The sequence below is a fragment of the Phalacrocorax aristotelis genome, chromosome 20 (assembly GCF_949628215.1).
Source record: "Phalacrocorax aristotelis chromosome 20, bGulAri2.1, whole genome shotgun sequence".
In the NCBI taxonomy this organism is placed as follows: Eukaryota; Metazoa; Chordata; class Aves; order Suliformes; family Phalacrocoracidae; genus Phalacrocorax; species Phalacrocorax aristotelis.
The window spans coordinates 4,240,306-4,256,015 of record NC_134295.1 but is presented as its reverse complement, the minus strand read 5'-3'; the positions used below and the strand labels follow the sequence as shown (position 1 = coordinate 4,256,015).

The following is a 15,710-nucleotide window of genomic DNA, read 5'->3' as shown; positions in this document are numbered from 1 at the left end:
TGCCCAGGTGCCTCTGCAGAGCCCTCCTGCCCTCGAGCAGATCGACACTCCCGCCCAGCTTGGTGTCACCTGCAAACTCACCGAGGGCGCCCTCGATCCCCTTGTCGTATATATCGATAAAGATATTAAACAGAACCAGCCCCAACACCGAGCCCTGGGGAGCCCCGCTCATGACCAGTACCAGCTGGGGTTAGCTCCGATCACCACAACTCTCTGGGCTCAGCCAGACGGCTGGTTTTTAACCCAGTGAAGGGTCTGCCTGTCTGAGCCGTGAGCCGCCAGCTTCTCCGGGAGGATGGATGGGGTGGGGGCTCGGGCTCCTGGGCTGGGGTTCCCAGGATGGGGGTCCCATGGTGTGGGTTCCCAGGATAGGGCTCCCAGGGATGGGGCTCCCGTGTGTAGGTTCCTGGGGATGGGGGTCCCAGGATGGGGTTCCCAGGATGGGGGTTTCTGGGGATGTGGGTCCAGTGATGGGGCTCTCAGGGATGGGGGTTCCTGGGGATGGGGCTCCTGGGGTGTGAGGTCCTGGGCTGGGGGCTTCTGGGGATGTGTGTCCTGGGCCGTGGGTTCCCGCGGTGTGCATTCTCGGGATGGGGCTCCTGGGGTGGGGGCTCCCAGGCCGTGTATTCCCGGAATGGGGGTCCGGCGATGGGGCTCCCGGGGATGGGGGTTCCCAGGGATGGAGCTCCCGGGGATGGGGCTCCTGGGGATGGGGGTCCGGAGCCGTGGTTTCCCGGGGATGGGGGTCCCCGGGACGGGGCTCCGGGGCCGAGGCCGCTCCCGCCCGGCGGCGGCGGGGCCCGGCGGGGCCGGCAGGGGGCGCAGCGCTGAGGCGGCGGGGCGGGGCGGGGCCGGGCGGGGCCGGGCGGGGCGGGGCCGACACGTCCGCCGGGGCGAGCGGCGGGGCCGGGCCGGGCGCTGCGGCGCCATGAAGGACTGCGAGTACCGGCAGATCCCCCCCGGGGTAGCGGCTCCGGGACCGGGCACGATCGTCTCGTCGCCTCCAGCAGGCTCCTGCCCGGAGCGGCCCGGTGCGGCCCGGCGTCCCCGGCGGAAGTGGGAGGTGTTCCCGGGCCGCAACCGCTTCTACTGCGGCGGCCGCCTCATGTTGGCGCGGCACAGCGGCGTCTTCGCCCTCACCCTCGGCCTCATCTTGGTCACCAGCGGCCTCTTCTTCGTCTTCGAGTGAGTCCGCGCTGCGGGGCCGGGGGCTCCGGGCACCGCTTGGGGGCTGCGGGGCCCTGGAGGGAGTCCCGTCTCCCCCTCGGGGGTCCCCCTGGGTGTCCCCGGGACCCCTCCCGGCATCAGGCCGCCCCTTCCCTCCTGGGGTGAAGCCGTGTGGGGGCTGGCCCTCGGACCGTTCCCCACTGGGGTCTTTGAACAGTTCTTGTCCCCCTCCTTTAGGCTGCCTTATTTTGGGGGGAGCCGTGGGTTAGCTGGCAGCCCACCCACCCCCGCCTGGTGGGAGGGAGGTGGGCTGGGGCGGCATCTCCCCGCTCCGTGGGAGCCCCGATATCCCTTCCTTCTCCCCATTTTCACCCCCGAGGCATTCCTCCGCTGCACAGCCCCCAGACCCACTTTGCAGGGGGGCGCTTGCTTCCCCTTTGCCTGTCCCAGGTGGGCTCATGCGAGGCGCCGGAGGGCTGGGCAGGGGCGGCCCTGGACTTTGTTTGCTCAGTCTGGCCCCGGAAAGGGGCTTAACCGCCCTCCCAGGATCTCCCTCTGGTCTCTGAATATCCCCCCCAGCCTCTCCTCCTGCTACCGAGGTGAGAACTGGTCCAAAACTGCAGCCAGGAAGCCCCCAGGACGGGGGGACTTGGTCTGGAGAGGCAGCAGGAATGGTGCTTCTCTTAAAGGTGCTTGATAAATAGTGACATTCTTTGGGGTCCCACCTCGAGGGTCTGCGCTATAGCTCTGCCCCCACGGTGCTGTGGGGGCCAGGGCAGAGGGAGCTGCATCTGTCCCAGTTCCCTTCGCTTTAGGAAGGCTGGCCCCAGGAAGCTCCCTGCTCCTGCGCCCCAAGGGAGGGGACAGCCCAGAGCACCCCGTTACGTCCTGCGCTGCCCGGAGGAGCCAGGGAAGGAGCACCGTTGGTTATTGACACCTCTGAGGGCTTCTGCTAGCCTGGCTCTGCGTTTCTGTCTGGGGAGGGAAGGGAGCTTGTTTTTCCTGCTGCTATACAAAGTGGGGGGGTGGTGTCATGCCTGCCTTTGGATCACAGCGTTATCTCTGCGAGTCTGAGTAAAGCTGCCCAAGCCTGCAGGCGGGGAGATGAAGGTATTTGATCGGATTAGAGGTTCTGAGATGAGCTGAAAGGGGCAGGCAGCTGTGGGAGGCAGTAACGGCATCCCAATGTGAAAACTCCTTTCTTAGTGTCATCTGTGCCTCTTTGACAGCTTTCTCTGCTGTATCTGAAACTAATGGGCAGCACTAGCACAGTAACCGCTTTGTACGGAGCCAAGCAGAGGACATCTGCTCTCCCCTCCCTTCTTGCCTAGTCACTCTTTCTTGGTTGAATGTGCCCTGGGGCTTTCCGAGTTGTTATTTTAGCAGTGTGCTTCTGTTGCATGGGTTACGGTTTGCTGGATATATAACAAATACATCTTGCCCATGTCTACAGTTCACGTTTTCTATGCGATTTCTTATTGCCTGATGGGGGAAAGGAGGGTCTGGAGATTCTCCCAGGAAAAGGGCGGCAACAAGCTCACACCTCTCATTTCAGAGACCGTTCTGTCCCTCCGTCAGGGAGATGACCAAGGGGCTCGGCAGCAGCGCTGGTCTCAGGCCGAAGGGGTTTTGTTGTTTGGTGGCTGCTTTGTTCTGGACAGCTGAGCTTGGGAGTTGAAACAAAAGTTGCTTAATCCTCTCAAACTGCCTCGCAGCCTTACTGAGACTTAGCGCTGCCCGCAGACGTCAGGACTCAAGCAGCTTGCCTGTCTGTGCTCAACTCTGGGTACTTATAGTGCTTATAATAGCAAATCCCTCTGCAGAGTGGGGGTCGGGAGGGGTCTCTGGCACTGCGCCGGCTTCCTCGGCCGGCTTCACCTGTCGTGCTGCGAGTAACGCAGCTGCCCTGATGTGGAGTGGGGTCGCGCCGGTCCCAGTCTGTGCAAAAACATCCCCAGGTCGTAGTACAGTGAGCCCAGGAGCAGGCGTCGTCTGCCGAGATGCCCGGTGGCGTGTCACAGCAGTGTCAGTGCTGGAAGGCGTCCGAACATCTGGCACACCATGAAGGGCACACGAGTCATCCAGAGACAGCAAAGCTGTGTTGAATCGCAGCCAAATGCCCTCTCAGCTTCACATGTTGGACCGAATGGGATCGCGTTTGCACCGATTTTGATTCCTGCTCAGCTTGGGGTGTTTCTCCATGTGCTCTTGATGCTGCTGCTGTAGAAGGTGACTGGGCTTTGGGGCAGCTGATAGGTTTTTGAAACGTGATTCTGCGGCTTCAGAAGGGCAAAGAGGTTGTGAACAGTTGTGAGCTGCCATCTTTGTGTTCCCAGTGCTGCTCCGGTGTTCTCTGGGCTGGGTCTTGCTGTTGCAGAGGTCTCTGCAAAGCAGCAGTGCTTCAGCCCTCTGCCCCGTGATCATTCAGGCCGTGCAGTGTCACAGCTGACAGCCAGTTCTGTAGCGATGGTTGGTAACAATGCTTTTTTTCTTTTCTTTTAACAGCTGCCCCTTTCTTGCTCATCACCTCACCTTGGCCATCCCCATCATTGCAGCCATCCTCTTCTTCTTTGTCATCAGCTGCCTGCTCCAGACAAGCTTCAGAGACCCGGGAATCCTGCCCAGAGCCACCCCGAGTGAGGCCGCAGACCTGGAAAAGCGGATCGGTGAGAATTCTATTCCCAGTCCTGTGTCTTGTCCAGTGCATGCCTCTGCGTGCGCCACACACATTTCAGGCTCAGTGAGTCTCTGGAGAAAAGACGTGCGTATCAGATCATGAGGCTTGACAGTGCCTTACAAGTCCTGCTAAGGGAGGTGTGACAAGCTCCTCTAGCAGAGCAGGCAGTGCTTCAGAGAGAGGATCTGCAGGGAAGCAGAGGTGGTTCTCCTTTCTGTTTAGTCCCGTCACTTTCCCAGGCAAAGCCCTGTAGAGCGCGCCAGGGCCGTACCTGCTCCTGCCCGCAGGGTGACACCTGAGAGGGCAGCGGCCCTGCGGAGAGCTCAGGGAGGCAGAGCTTGCAGCATCGGTGCCCTGAACAGGGACACCGTAAGGGACTGTGTGCCAGCAGCTGGGGGAGCATGAAGCCCCCCTTCAGAATCACGCTGCCAGGCTCTTGAAGGCAGGGCAAGAGTCCCTGTGCTGCTCCGTAACGGTGCATTAGTTACTTTAAATGTTGTCCAAACTCAGAGGAACCTGACCCTGTACCGCAAAATACGGGCAGTGAGGATGTAGGATAATTAATTTAGGAATGAATACTTTTTAAGATGATGATTTGCCATTGAGCCTCTTGTGCCGCAAGGTTTTCTTCATTGTAATGGTTTCCAACAGTATGCTAATGTTTGTCCCCATCTGAAAAATGCTAAGTCACGCTGTTTTGGTGGTGGCCAAGAAGGTGCGTCCATCCAGGATCTGCGGACCTTGTTGATGTGACAAAAGCTTCAGCAAAGCTAACGTGAGACAACTCAAATCTGCCCCACTGAAGACAGGTGCAAGGCAATAGTTTGACATCTGACTGAAAAATAAGGTTTTAAAATATCCTCAGAGTTCTTATCCATGTTTCTATTTATAAGTGCCTAAAGCAGTAATCTGGCTGCAGATGCTGCCTGATGTGCCAGCTGTTACCGTTAATATAATCCGCTTATTATCCTCTTAATGCGCTCACTGTTACATCTCTATTTTCAAAGACTTCATCCGAGTTGGAAAGGTGCTCTTTCGAGAATGGCTTTAATAAAGGAGTAACCCCTGAAATGGCAAATGTGACAGAGGTTTTCCAGCTCGTGCTTTTGCTGAGCGGAGAGACAGTCTCCAGCTGCCACTCCCCAGCAAATAACGAAGTGCCAGCCCACACAGATGTGACTTGCGGTGTCCCTAAAAATCCTTGATTTTGACCTTGAGGAGGAGGAATCCTCCCATGCTACTAATGTACCTGCATCAAATTTCAATGAAATCCGCCCAGAGCACTGCGACCTGCTCGCTGTCCTCCCCCACTGTGATGGAAATGAGCCCCCTGAGCCGGGCGGTGCCTCCGGCTCCAGCTGCTGGCGGGGGCTGCTTCTCCTGAGGTTACCCTGATGTGACCATCTCCCGATCCCTGTAACTTGGATGCGTACAGCGGAGGAGGAGCCACGTGTGCGTTAACAGGTTATGTTGCCTCCTTGTGCTCTGATCCCTTAGAGGTGCAGAGATGAGTTGGTGAGTTGGGCACATTAGCGCTGCTGCTTTTATGCTCACTATTTATAAATCGCTTTATGTTCTCAAACTGCTGGGCAGATATTACTTCCTCTTGGCAACGCAGCAGCATTGCCACTGAATGGACAAGGAAAGGACATAGATATTGCTGTAGGGAACTGAATGGAGTTTCTGGCTGCCCACCCGCCAACAAATTCTGTAGGCTGAGCTACCTCTTAGCTCTTGCTTAAGATCAGGAGAGCACGTGCCAATCCCTCACCCTGCCAGGAAGCAGCTCGGGGTGATATGGGGGCTTGGGTTTCACCTGTCCCTCCTTGCCCTTGCAGACAGCATGGGTACCTCTACCTATCGCCCGCCGGCCCGCACGATGGAAGTGGTCATAAATAAGTATGTGGTGAAACTCAAGTACTGCTACACCTGCAAAATGTTCCGCCCTCCACGCACCTCTCACTGCAGTGTCTGCGACAACTGTGTCGGTAAGCCCAGAAAGCGGAAAGGTGTTGATATCTCGTGTCTGTGCGTTGGTGGGGGTTTTGTGTTCCTGGACAGGCTGCTTTTCCTTCTTGGGAAGGATTATAAAGCGAGATACCGAGTGGTCTTTCTTCTGTCCGTTTAAAATGAAAGCAACACCAGTGCAGTGGCTCAGGACGAGGGGGCAGCGCGTCCAAGACTCCCTGTCTCTGCTTTCCCTGGTTCTGGGAGGACTGTACCATGAAACGCAGTTAAGGGCCCCACTAAACGCAAGGTTTGCTGCAGGCTCCTTGTCTGTGGCCTTACTGTTGTCAGGCTGGTAGAGGCGCCACCATAGGTGCTGGCTGAGCCCTTCTGTGTCCTCTCCCTGTGCCATCAGACTGTGGGGGGGCAGGGGGGAATGAACAAAGACCTGAAGAAAAGCCTTTGATGGCTCCGCGCAGGCGTGGGACAGGTGCAGGGGGGTGGGCAGGGAGGTTCCCAGCACAGCCTGGCAGCACCAGAGCCACTTGAACTGGCAGCAGGGTGGCATGTGATTTAGGGACGTGGCCGGAGAGTTTACTCATCGTGCGGCTGCTCCTGGTCAAGCACCACGCGGATGCGGAGGCTGTGCTTTATGCTGTCTGCTGGGGCAGCCCGAGGAGCGACCGACCCACGAGCAGTAGCAGGACCCAAGGCTCTGGTTAGGAGAAGTAGTTCTGGAGTTGCCAAGCGTTGCGTGCTGGGGGATAGCCGTGGGTGGCCGTGACTCCTCCTTACGCTGGAATGGCTCGCTGGGAAGCAGCCGTGGCCGGGGCAGTGTTTGGAGAGGAGCTGTCTGGAGGAGCGGGCGGGCGCCTGCTTTGTGTGCGATGGGTTTTGTTTGCACTGGTGTCCCCTGCAGGATGGCCACCGCAGTCCTCTTAGTCTGAAATGCAACCCTTTCATTAGAAGGCAGTCATGAGGTTTTCCAGATATATTGCACCTGCCTTGGGTTCCCAGGCAGTTTCTGTGGTTTTAGAGACGTATCTTTTTAACTTTGAAAATTATTTTTGTGCCCCGAAGAAGGTGGGGGAAGCTGACATGCAGAAAGGGAGTAGCGACGCTGCGTGCACACACCCAGCGCTGCTAGGTACTGGAAAAACTGCTGCACTTTCCCTGCTCTCTTTCAGTTTTAGTAATGGTAGACGTTACCAGTCACAAGGCTTGTATTTATGCAGGGTTTGGTGAGAGGAAAGGTTTGGCCTTTGATGATAAAAAAGGGCATGTGAGTAGGCAGCAGTGCTCTGTTGAAACTTCTTGCTAACGTACTGCTGTGGAGAGGTTCTGGTCTCAGGGGGGTGGGTGGAAGCTTGATTTGTAGCCCCCTGTTTTCAGAGGCTCAGCAGTTTGCTGTGTTACGGGGTGTGTGGTAGCGGGAGTCCTCACCATGTCCTTTTGTTTCAGAGAGGTTTGATCACCACTGCCCCTGGGTGGGCAACTGCGTGGGGAAGCGCAACTATCGCTACTTCTATGCCTTCATCCTCTCCCTCTCCTTCCTGACAGCCTTCATCTTCGCTTGCGTCGTCACCCACCTCACTCTGCGTAAGTACCGCGGGTACTAGCCCCGATGTGTGCCCTGCTCCTGGCCGTGCAGGACTTGAGGCAGCACTGGGTTGCTGTTCTGGTTGGACAGAGCGTGGGGAAGGTCTGGCTGGTTTGCACCAGGCTTTTTAGTGCAGGTGGCCTGAATAAGCGAGGTCTCGGACTGCAGGGAAACAAATCTACCCTGCACCACGCTGCAGAGAGACCTTGAGAGCTGGTGACTGGATTATCTCCTCCAGAGCTGGCGGGTGCATCTGCTCTTAACCTGGTGGGGAAGGTGACTCGCCCATCAGCCCCAAACCTCCTGGAGCTGCGTCTGCACGCTGACATTTCTGCAAAGTTACAGACTGCAGATGTTTCTCAGCCAGGCAGATCCATATGGCCCACGGCGGGGTGGCTGCGTGCTTGGGAGTGAAGTGTTGGCTGGAGATGCAAGGCTGCCTGATGGGATGTCGTTCCTTGTCCTGTTTTGCTTTGCAGGCTCTCAGAGAGATGGATTCCTCACCACTCTGAAGACAACACCTGCAAGATATCCTTCCGATGCCATCGGCTGCTCAGACTGCCGAGTGCTGGTGCAGCAATGCTAATTGTGTAACAGAATTGCAATGAGCTCTTTGTAGGGTCACCTTTGTGTGCTTTCCACAACCTAGTTTAGTCCCCTAGCTGCCTGGTTGGGGCAGGCAGGCATCTCTTCGTCTGTAGACTGATAACATTAACAAATAGGTAATTCCTTATTTAGTTCACTGCCAGGGACTAAGGGTGGGTGACAAACTTGTTTCCCAGTTTGCAAGTTTAGGTGGAAAGGGAAGCGGCTGGAACAGGCTGTGCCTTGGTGGATGCCTGACGAATGGCACGGGGAATGGGAAGCTTGCTGGGGTGTTTTTGTGGCCCACTGTGTGTGGTCACAGTGCATACTTCCCAAAACAGCCCTCGGCCTCTCCTTGCAAGATGACTTTGTTCCCTGAGGCTTCCTTGACTTTTGTTTCACTGTGCTGGAGCTGGTGATTTGTTTTTTCTCAGTCTGGTCTATTTTGGGCCTCTCAGGTTTTCACACTTATTTAGTCGCCTCCAACCTGACGACAAACGAAGATGTAAGTACCTGGATGCTTGTCCTTCTGCAGGGCCGGCCCCGGTCCTTCCTAAGCAGGCGTGAGGCTTTCAGGGGATCCTTGGCTGCCTGCCTCGGTGCAGTAAGGCACGCTGCCTCCATTGCCTGTGATAATCCACTGCAAAGCAAAGGGCCTGTGCCTGAGGCATTTAGGCTGCGGTTCCAGGTAGGTGAGCCGGGGGAAAGCAGCACGCAGCAGCAGGGGACTGTGCAACACGTGTTGCCTGGCAGTGTCAGCCTATGGGGGTCACGCGCTGCAATGTTAGAAAGGTCACGTGTGTGTTTTTTCCAGTCTGTATGTGGCCTTGCTTAAAATTAGTTCTGAGATTAAAAAAGGAAGGCTGGCCCCAGAGATTTATTTGGGTGTTAGCTTGGCACATGGGCGATCTTAATTCGGCATCCCGCATAACCACAGGTTTCCTCTGAGACCCTGGGCAAGTCCCTTTGTCTCTATCGGTTCCTCATGTCTAATAGGCAAATAAGGTACAGGCATCTCCTGATGAGATTTACTTCAAAGTCTGGGGTGCATGCAGATTCCAAGGGCCAAATGAGTACCCTGAGCAGGGCAGATTGTACGGAAAAGCAGGATCTGTCTGATCCTCGGAATCAAGAAGTACCTGTGATCCTTGCCGGAAGCTTCCAGCACTGCAGAAAGCAGCTTTGCATCCCTTTTTTTTAAAATCTTTTTCCCCCCCTCACCTGTCTGCTGCATTCAGAGGTGTCGGCAGAGGTGTGCAAGGCCGTGTAAGCGAAGCTAATGGAGGTCGCGCCTCCCTGAAGCGCGGTGGCCCCTTGCCTCCCTGGCTGCGTTGCCCGCGTTGCCAGCCTTATGCTGCAACTGGGGAGAGGAAGTAAAAACAAAAGGAGGAAATGTAATGGTAAATGGTTCGCTGCAGCCAGGGGCCCGAGGCCAGGGATAGCATCTGCCCGCTCGTGTGTGCCTACGCTTAATGTGACCAGAGTTTCGAAATCAGAGTCCCGGTGGCAGCTGCTCAGGGTGGGGACAGATGAGATTGTTTTCTCCTGTTGTAGCATGGCCTGGGAATCCCCTTGCTGTTTGTTCAGCCTGAGGAGCCCAGGAGGGACCATGAGCTAAAGCCCTGCTCTGATGAGCTTTCAGCCTGGTGGAGGATGAGGAGGGGAGGAGGAGGAGGCTGGCACTGAGGACGGGGACAATGACAAGTTGCCATGCAGCATGGGGAGGGCACAGCTTTGGAGCTTTCTAGCTGCAAGGTTGAACCTTGGCAGAGGCGGGAGCAGCTTATTGCTGTCTCCCCTGGCTGCCTTTCTGCAGCTGTCCTGCTTCTTACTGCAAACATCCTCCCTTGCTTTGCTTTAAGACAAGCCTTCCACCTCTTGAGCAAGGATTTGAACCGAGTCCGTTATCGTGTAATTATCTGCTATTACAGTGTTCCTGTCTTTATCTGCCTGTATCCTTTCCCTTTCAGATCAAAGGGTCCTGGTCAAATAAGAGGGGCTCAGAGTTTGCCAATCCCTACAGCCATAAAAGTATCCTCACAAACTGCTGTGCGGTGCTCTGTGGACCATTCCATCCCAGGTAAGAGCCTTTGACCTCCACGGCACTGGGAATCGCATCCTCTCTGCGAGAGGGGCCTTGGAAAGGATAGATCTAGCACCATTCAGGGGAGGCTGTGTCAGCACAAATGCATCTGCTCCCACGATGATGGGGAAGCAGTTTCTCAGTCTCTGGAGAGAGCGGCTGGAGAAACGTGTAAGGGACATAACTGTTACTTCTCTGTTTGAGCTTGACGAGCTCTGGTCACTTGTAATTGTTTCATGGAGTTTGCAGATAAGGCACATCCTGCAATTCAGCAAGGGGAGAGTAACGGCAGCAAAGGGCTCGGCAGCAGATGGTACTGGCGTGGCAGTACTTCTTAGCGCATGTTTTTCCTCCTGTACTCTGAGGATCGAGTCTCGTGGCAAGCAGCCAGCAGAGAACCACACAAGGCAGCGTGGAGACCCTGGGTTTTACCAACACTTAGATTACCTGAAACGCTCAGTAGCATCCTACCAAATGCTCTTACCTGTGAGTTAACCAGAACCGATGCTGAAACAAGGGCGAAGGCAGGCAGTTTGCTGCGGGTGCAGGGAAGCTTTGGGCTGAAGCACGGGCACCTGCAGCACAGGATTACGGCTGCTTTGTCACAAGAGGGTGCAATTGGGCAGCGTCAGGCCCGCGTCCCCTCGATGTGCTGCGGGATGGAAGCCACGCAGCAGGCTGGGAGCTCAGCCTGTCCTCGGGCGGGTGGGGGTCCCTGAGACAAGCTTATTCAGTGGGTCCAACATGGATTTATATGGAGCGTGTCGAAGGTGCTGACTTGGCGCTACACAACAGCGGGGGAGGGTGTCTGAGGCTGCGCAGCTAGAGTCAAAGCGGGTGTTATGCTTATATCTGGCCCTGCTCCCTGAAGTACCCCCAAGCGTTTTGTTGGATTCAGAGGTGCCGAAATGCCCGCGCTGCCATTCAGAGACGGTAAATCTGTGGATTCAGGGAGCCAAGCTGTTTGCTGGGAGGGTGTGGGGAGAATAGTGTCTTACTCCAATTCTTTCCTCGTTGATGTTGTTTTCCTGTTGTGAAGACCTTTCGCCAGTTCCCATTTGGGTTTGTGGTGACCCAAAGCTTTAACTGCCTAAAGGCTTTTTGGTGGCTTGTGTGATAAGTGTGTGGTTTGCCTAATGGGCAGGAAGCTGTTATCCAGCGTGCTCCTACCGATGCTTTGGTTAGCAGTTCCCACAAGGAGAGCCCTCTGTGGCTTGTGAGCTCCTGTCTTCGTGGAGTCTTCATTTCCTTAACTCCTCTCCCCCGGCACCCTTCCCCTTTCTGTTTTCCAGTTTGATAGACAGAAGAGGATTTATCCAGCCAGATGTTGGGACCCCATCCAGTCCTAAGAGTGAAATCCCTTCATTTGGAACCAAAACTGACACCAGCATGGTAGGAGGCATTCCCTAGCAGTGCCGTGACGTAGCCCAGTGCCTGCTGTGCCTGCACCTCGCTCCAGCCAGTACCTTTCCTCTTACCACCTCCCCAGCCTCAGGCGGGACAGCCCTGCGATGCAGAGCTGCCAGAGACTCAGCTGAGCCATATGTTGCCTTTTTTTCTATTAATTTATTATTTTTTTTTTGTTTATTTGTTTCACTGTGATGTGGGCTATCTGGACTTTTGACTGATAGAGCCCAACAGCATGCAAGACCCTCAGGCTCGTGCAGAAAGCTGGGGGGACCCTGCTGCACCTGAGAAGCAAATAGGTCTGGGGAGCCACCAGACCTCTGAGCATCCGCTCCAGGGGGGTGCTGCGTTTCCTGCTGGGAGTAATGAGGTGGGCCAAGGGTGGGAGGTGGGGACTGGCAAACAATCCCACTCTGAGCTGGTCTGTCACACCTTGCCTTCTGGGCTGGTGGAGGCGTAAGTTCCCTGGTATCCCTGTTATCGCTGTGAACACGTCCTGCTCCCTGTGCCGATGTGGAAGGGCTGTTTTGTCTCTTAATGGCTGGGTTCTCACCTTGGCCACTGCCAGAGCAGCTTTTCTTTTCCAGAAGCTGCTGTGCCTTGGTAAGTTGGGGTTGTTCAGCTGGGAGGACTCTGGCTCCCAGCAGATGTGGAAGCTAGCTAGGTGTCCCAGCTACTGTTGATCCTATTTTCTGGCTGGTCACTGAGGGGTGCTGAAGAATTTGTGTTTTGGCCCTGCCAGTCAGTAAGACAATGTTTTGCAGCAAGGACACAAGTTAGGATGACCCTTCTTTTAATGGGGAAGAAGAAACACGCAGCCTTCTGTGGCTCTCATCATGAGATGCTGGTTGGCAAGGCTACAGTTGTAAGATTTGGGAACGTTAGCTTGCCAGGAAAGCCTGGTTTTGTCCTGTCTGTAGGAGACCAAAAAGCAACAGAAAAACAAGTGAATTCCTGAGGGTCGCACCCTTCCCAGGTGGAGTTTCACAGAGGAAGCAGTGAGCGGTAGCTGGTCTCTGATAACCTTATCTTGTGCTCTTGGTTTGGGTTTCTGGCCAGCAGATGAGAGCAGGGCTGTCCCCAGCACCTCAGGAGCGATCCCCGTGTGCCTGGGCTCATCCCTGAGCATGGCTCTGTCCCTGCGGGGGCACGGGAGAGCCGGTCTGGGCCGCCAGCTCTGCGTCGCTGACACAGGAGTGTGCCTAGGGGAGAGCCACAGACCTTGTTAGCAATACTTGAATCAAGTTATTAAAAGCTGCTGGATATTTTTTGCACAATTTGTAGATTTTTGGGTTTTTTTCTACATAGAACATTTTATATTCGATGCAGGTAGCGTTGTGCGTGTTAGCACCAGGGCAGAGGCTTGCAGCGGTTTGTGTCAAGCTGCCTGGTTAGGTTTCCGTGGGTCAGACGAATGTATTTCATCCTCGGGCAGAGGCAGCGCACTTACGGGGCAGCCTGTCCCCACTGAACTCACCAGCGTCGCGCTTTGCGCACTGTGGGTGACTCCGCCAGCCCGCACGCAGCTTCGGGGCGCGCTGGGGGACGGTGGAGGCACAAGGTTCCCCCGGCCTTGCGTTTCTGGGCGGCCGCACAGAGCTCTCGGTGCACGTGCTGTGGCCACCGCCGCCTCCACCTGCCCCTCGGCGAAGAGGTGAGAGCACGGCGGAGGCGGCTGAATTTCGGCCGCATCCCGGCAGATGGCTCTCGCTGCCTGGGGAGGCTCCCGGTGCTGCTCTGCCAGCTGCCTCGGCCCTGCAGCTTCGTGCCATCTCACGGGCCAGGCGCTTTAGCACATTGCCCGTGTTTCATCCGGAGAGGCCGCCCTGCCCTTCCCTCCCCACTCCTCCCGCAGGGATGTCCCCAGTGGGGCTCGTCCCTGCCCTTGAGGAGCCTCGACGCTACCTCCTCGGGGCAGGCGTGGGGCCGGGACGAGCCGAGCTGTGCTGAGCGGGTCTGGTGCTGGGGCGTGAGGAGGAGTGGGGGGGTGTTATCAGGGGCCAAACTCCTTCCTGTTATTATTTAAACCAGTTTACTTTGTTACTCAACAATAAAATTATATTTTTTAAAGAGTTAATTGCTTGGATTATTATTTTATTGCTTTAAGACAGAAGAGGGCAGGTGTCTCGGTATTTAACGTCTGTCGGGCAGCAGCTGGACTCTGTATTAGGCCCGGGTCTTGCAGGACGGGGCTACAGGGGATGCTTAAGAGCAATTGGTGCTGCCCTGACTCTTGCTGGAGCAAAGGGCTTTTCCTGTCCCGTGCCTCCAGGCGGGGCAGGGTCTCATCCCCTCGCCGCTCCCCCTCCTGCAGAAGCTGTCACCTGAGCATCCTTTCCCAACCCACCTCGCTCTGTCCAGGGCTGCGCCAGGATCTGTGGTCCCTGTGTCTAACCCAGCCCTCTCCGGCCATACCGGCAGGTGTTGAGGTGCATAACCTCTGGTGTCTTCCCCAGGAGGACGCCTGCCAGGACTTTGCCATTTCCTGCACAGCCTGACGGGATTTGCCCCCTCCTTGGACGTTAGCCCTGCTTTCTGAGGGTTAGCTGGTAAGAAAGTGCTTTCTTCTCCCCATCATCCACTCAAGTGACCCATCTCATCTCCACTGCATGACCAGCTCTGTCCGGAGCCCATTACCCGCCAGTTGTGTAGACGTCTGTGTGCTGTGTTCACCCCACCAGTATCCCACTGGCATCCCACCGGCGCGAGGGGCGGCGAGTCCTGGGTTGCGCTGTCTCAGCGTGGGGCAGAGGGGTTCCCCGCAGCCTTGGCAAGGAGAGGGTGATGGTTTCCCCCAGCTTTGTGCTGGGGCTTGGCACAAGATGGTGCTGCCCGCTCTGTGTGTGTGGGTCTGGGTAGTGCGTGGGAAAAAGCATGGCTGAGGGTTGGCTCAGGCTCTGGGCAGGGGGTTCCTGGTGCCCAGGGTTCGCTGGGTGACGTGCTGCAGTCGTTTGTGCTCGCTGGAGCTGCCATGATGGGTTTAGAGGAAACCCCCAGCTGATGCAGAGATTTGCAGTGAGCTGTGGCCCGAACAGAGGAGTGGGAGCCTGGAACATATTTCCAATTGCAGCTCCGACCCGCTCTGTGGTTCAGGTAATCCCTCCCCTCCCCCTCTGCCTCTTTTCCTCTCCATGACACCACGTTCCTCCTTCAACATCCCCGTGGCCACAGTAAGTTCCATCCAAAGCACGTTGTGACGAAGCCCTGCTTCACTTGTGGGCTGCAGAGCGGCCCTTCTCCCTTTCATGCACCCCTGCCCTCTCCATCCCTGCAGCACCCACGGGCTCCTGCCTGCCTGAGCCTCGGCAGCAGCGATGGAGCCTGGCTGTCCCTTTCTCCTGGCCTGCGCTCTCCTCCATCCCGGACTGTCTCCCCTTTCTGCCACTGAGCCTGGCTGCTCCGCTTTGCTCCCTGCTGCTCCTCACTCGTGTATTTCTGGCACTAACCCTCTCTTTCTCTTCTTCCCTTCTCCTCTTCCTCACGCTGGGTCGATCCAGTGTCAAGAGCCCTGGCGGCTTGCAGCTCTCTGCCTCTTGCGGAGCGCCCTGTGGGGAGCCCAGACTCTGTGGGCAACACCCGAGACTACAGCCATGACCACCACGAGTGCCTCCGCTCGCCAGGGCTACGCGCCTTCCTCCCTCCCGCCGCAAGAGAGGGGGGAAAGCGGCCGTGCACAAGGGAAAGCTTTTCCAACCCCGCTCTGGGAGCCAGGACTGTCATCCTGTGGGTTCAAAGCCATACACCCGCCCCATCCGAGTGCAATAACTGGAGTTCCTGCTGTCTCCTGCCACTGGACAGGCTCATGCAACCTTGCCGAGGCTGCCAGTGGCTCCCCGTAACCACCAGCCTTACCCCCAGTGAAGGTGTTTCCCCTCCCGTAGATGCTGGAAGATAGCGGTTAGCATTCCAGCGGGCTTTCGAAACAAGCAGGCTTCCTGCCAGCGCGTTTACAGCCAAGCTGGTGGCGTTACACGCCCGACCACACCAGCCCCTCTCCGAGCCGTGTCCATGTGTTGGAGGACTCTCCTCTGCGGACAGGAGTTGGTGCGAGGTCAGAGTTTACCCTTGCAAACCGCCCCCGGCCAACCCCTCCTTTCCTGTTTCATCTTAGTGCCGCTCTAGTTTTAGGGGAAGGGGTTCAAGCCCTGCGGACCTTGACCAGCCGCCCCTGCAGCCAGCGTCACTGGAGGCTGCAACACCGCCTGGGTGCTCCAGCACCCAGCTCCGGGTCCTCCCACCGCCGG

General features: G+C 56.8%; 1 protein-coding gene across 2 annotated transcripts; it reads left to right on the top strand.

Moving 5' to 3' along the window:
- The first annotated feature begins 873 nt into the window (after positions 1–873).
- ZDHHC18 (zDHHC palmitoyltransferase 18) lies at positions 874–14,038 on the top strand. 2 transcript variants are annotated; one of them, XM_075114595.1, is made up of 9 exons: positions 874–1,185; positions 3,673–3,833; positions 5,683–5,832; positions 7,253–7,390; positions 7,871–7,919; positions 8,379–8,481; positions 9,947–10,056; positions 11,352–11,451; positions 13,923–14,038. In XM_075114595.1, exons 1-9 carry the CDS (start codon positions 929–931, stop codon positions 13,962–13,964), a joined length of 1,110 nt encoding a protein of 369 aa, XP_074970696.1. In that variant the 5' UTR covers positions 874–928; the 3' UTR covers positions 13,965–14,038. The 2 variants fall into 2 exon arrangements, with proteins under 2 accessions (XP_074970696.1, XP_074970697.1); XM_075114596.1 differs by lacking the exon at positions 13,923–14,038 and having other exon boundaries at positions 11,352–13,539.
- The last annotated feature ends 1,672 nt before the right edge of the window (positions 14,039–15,710 follow it).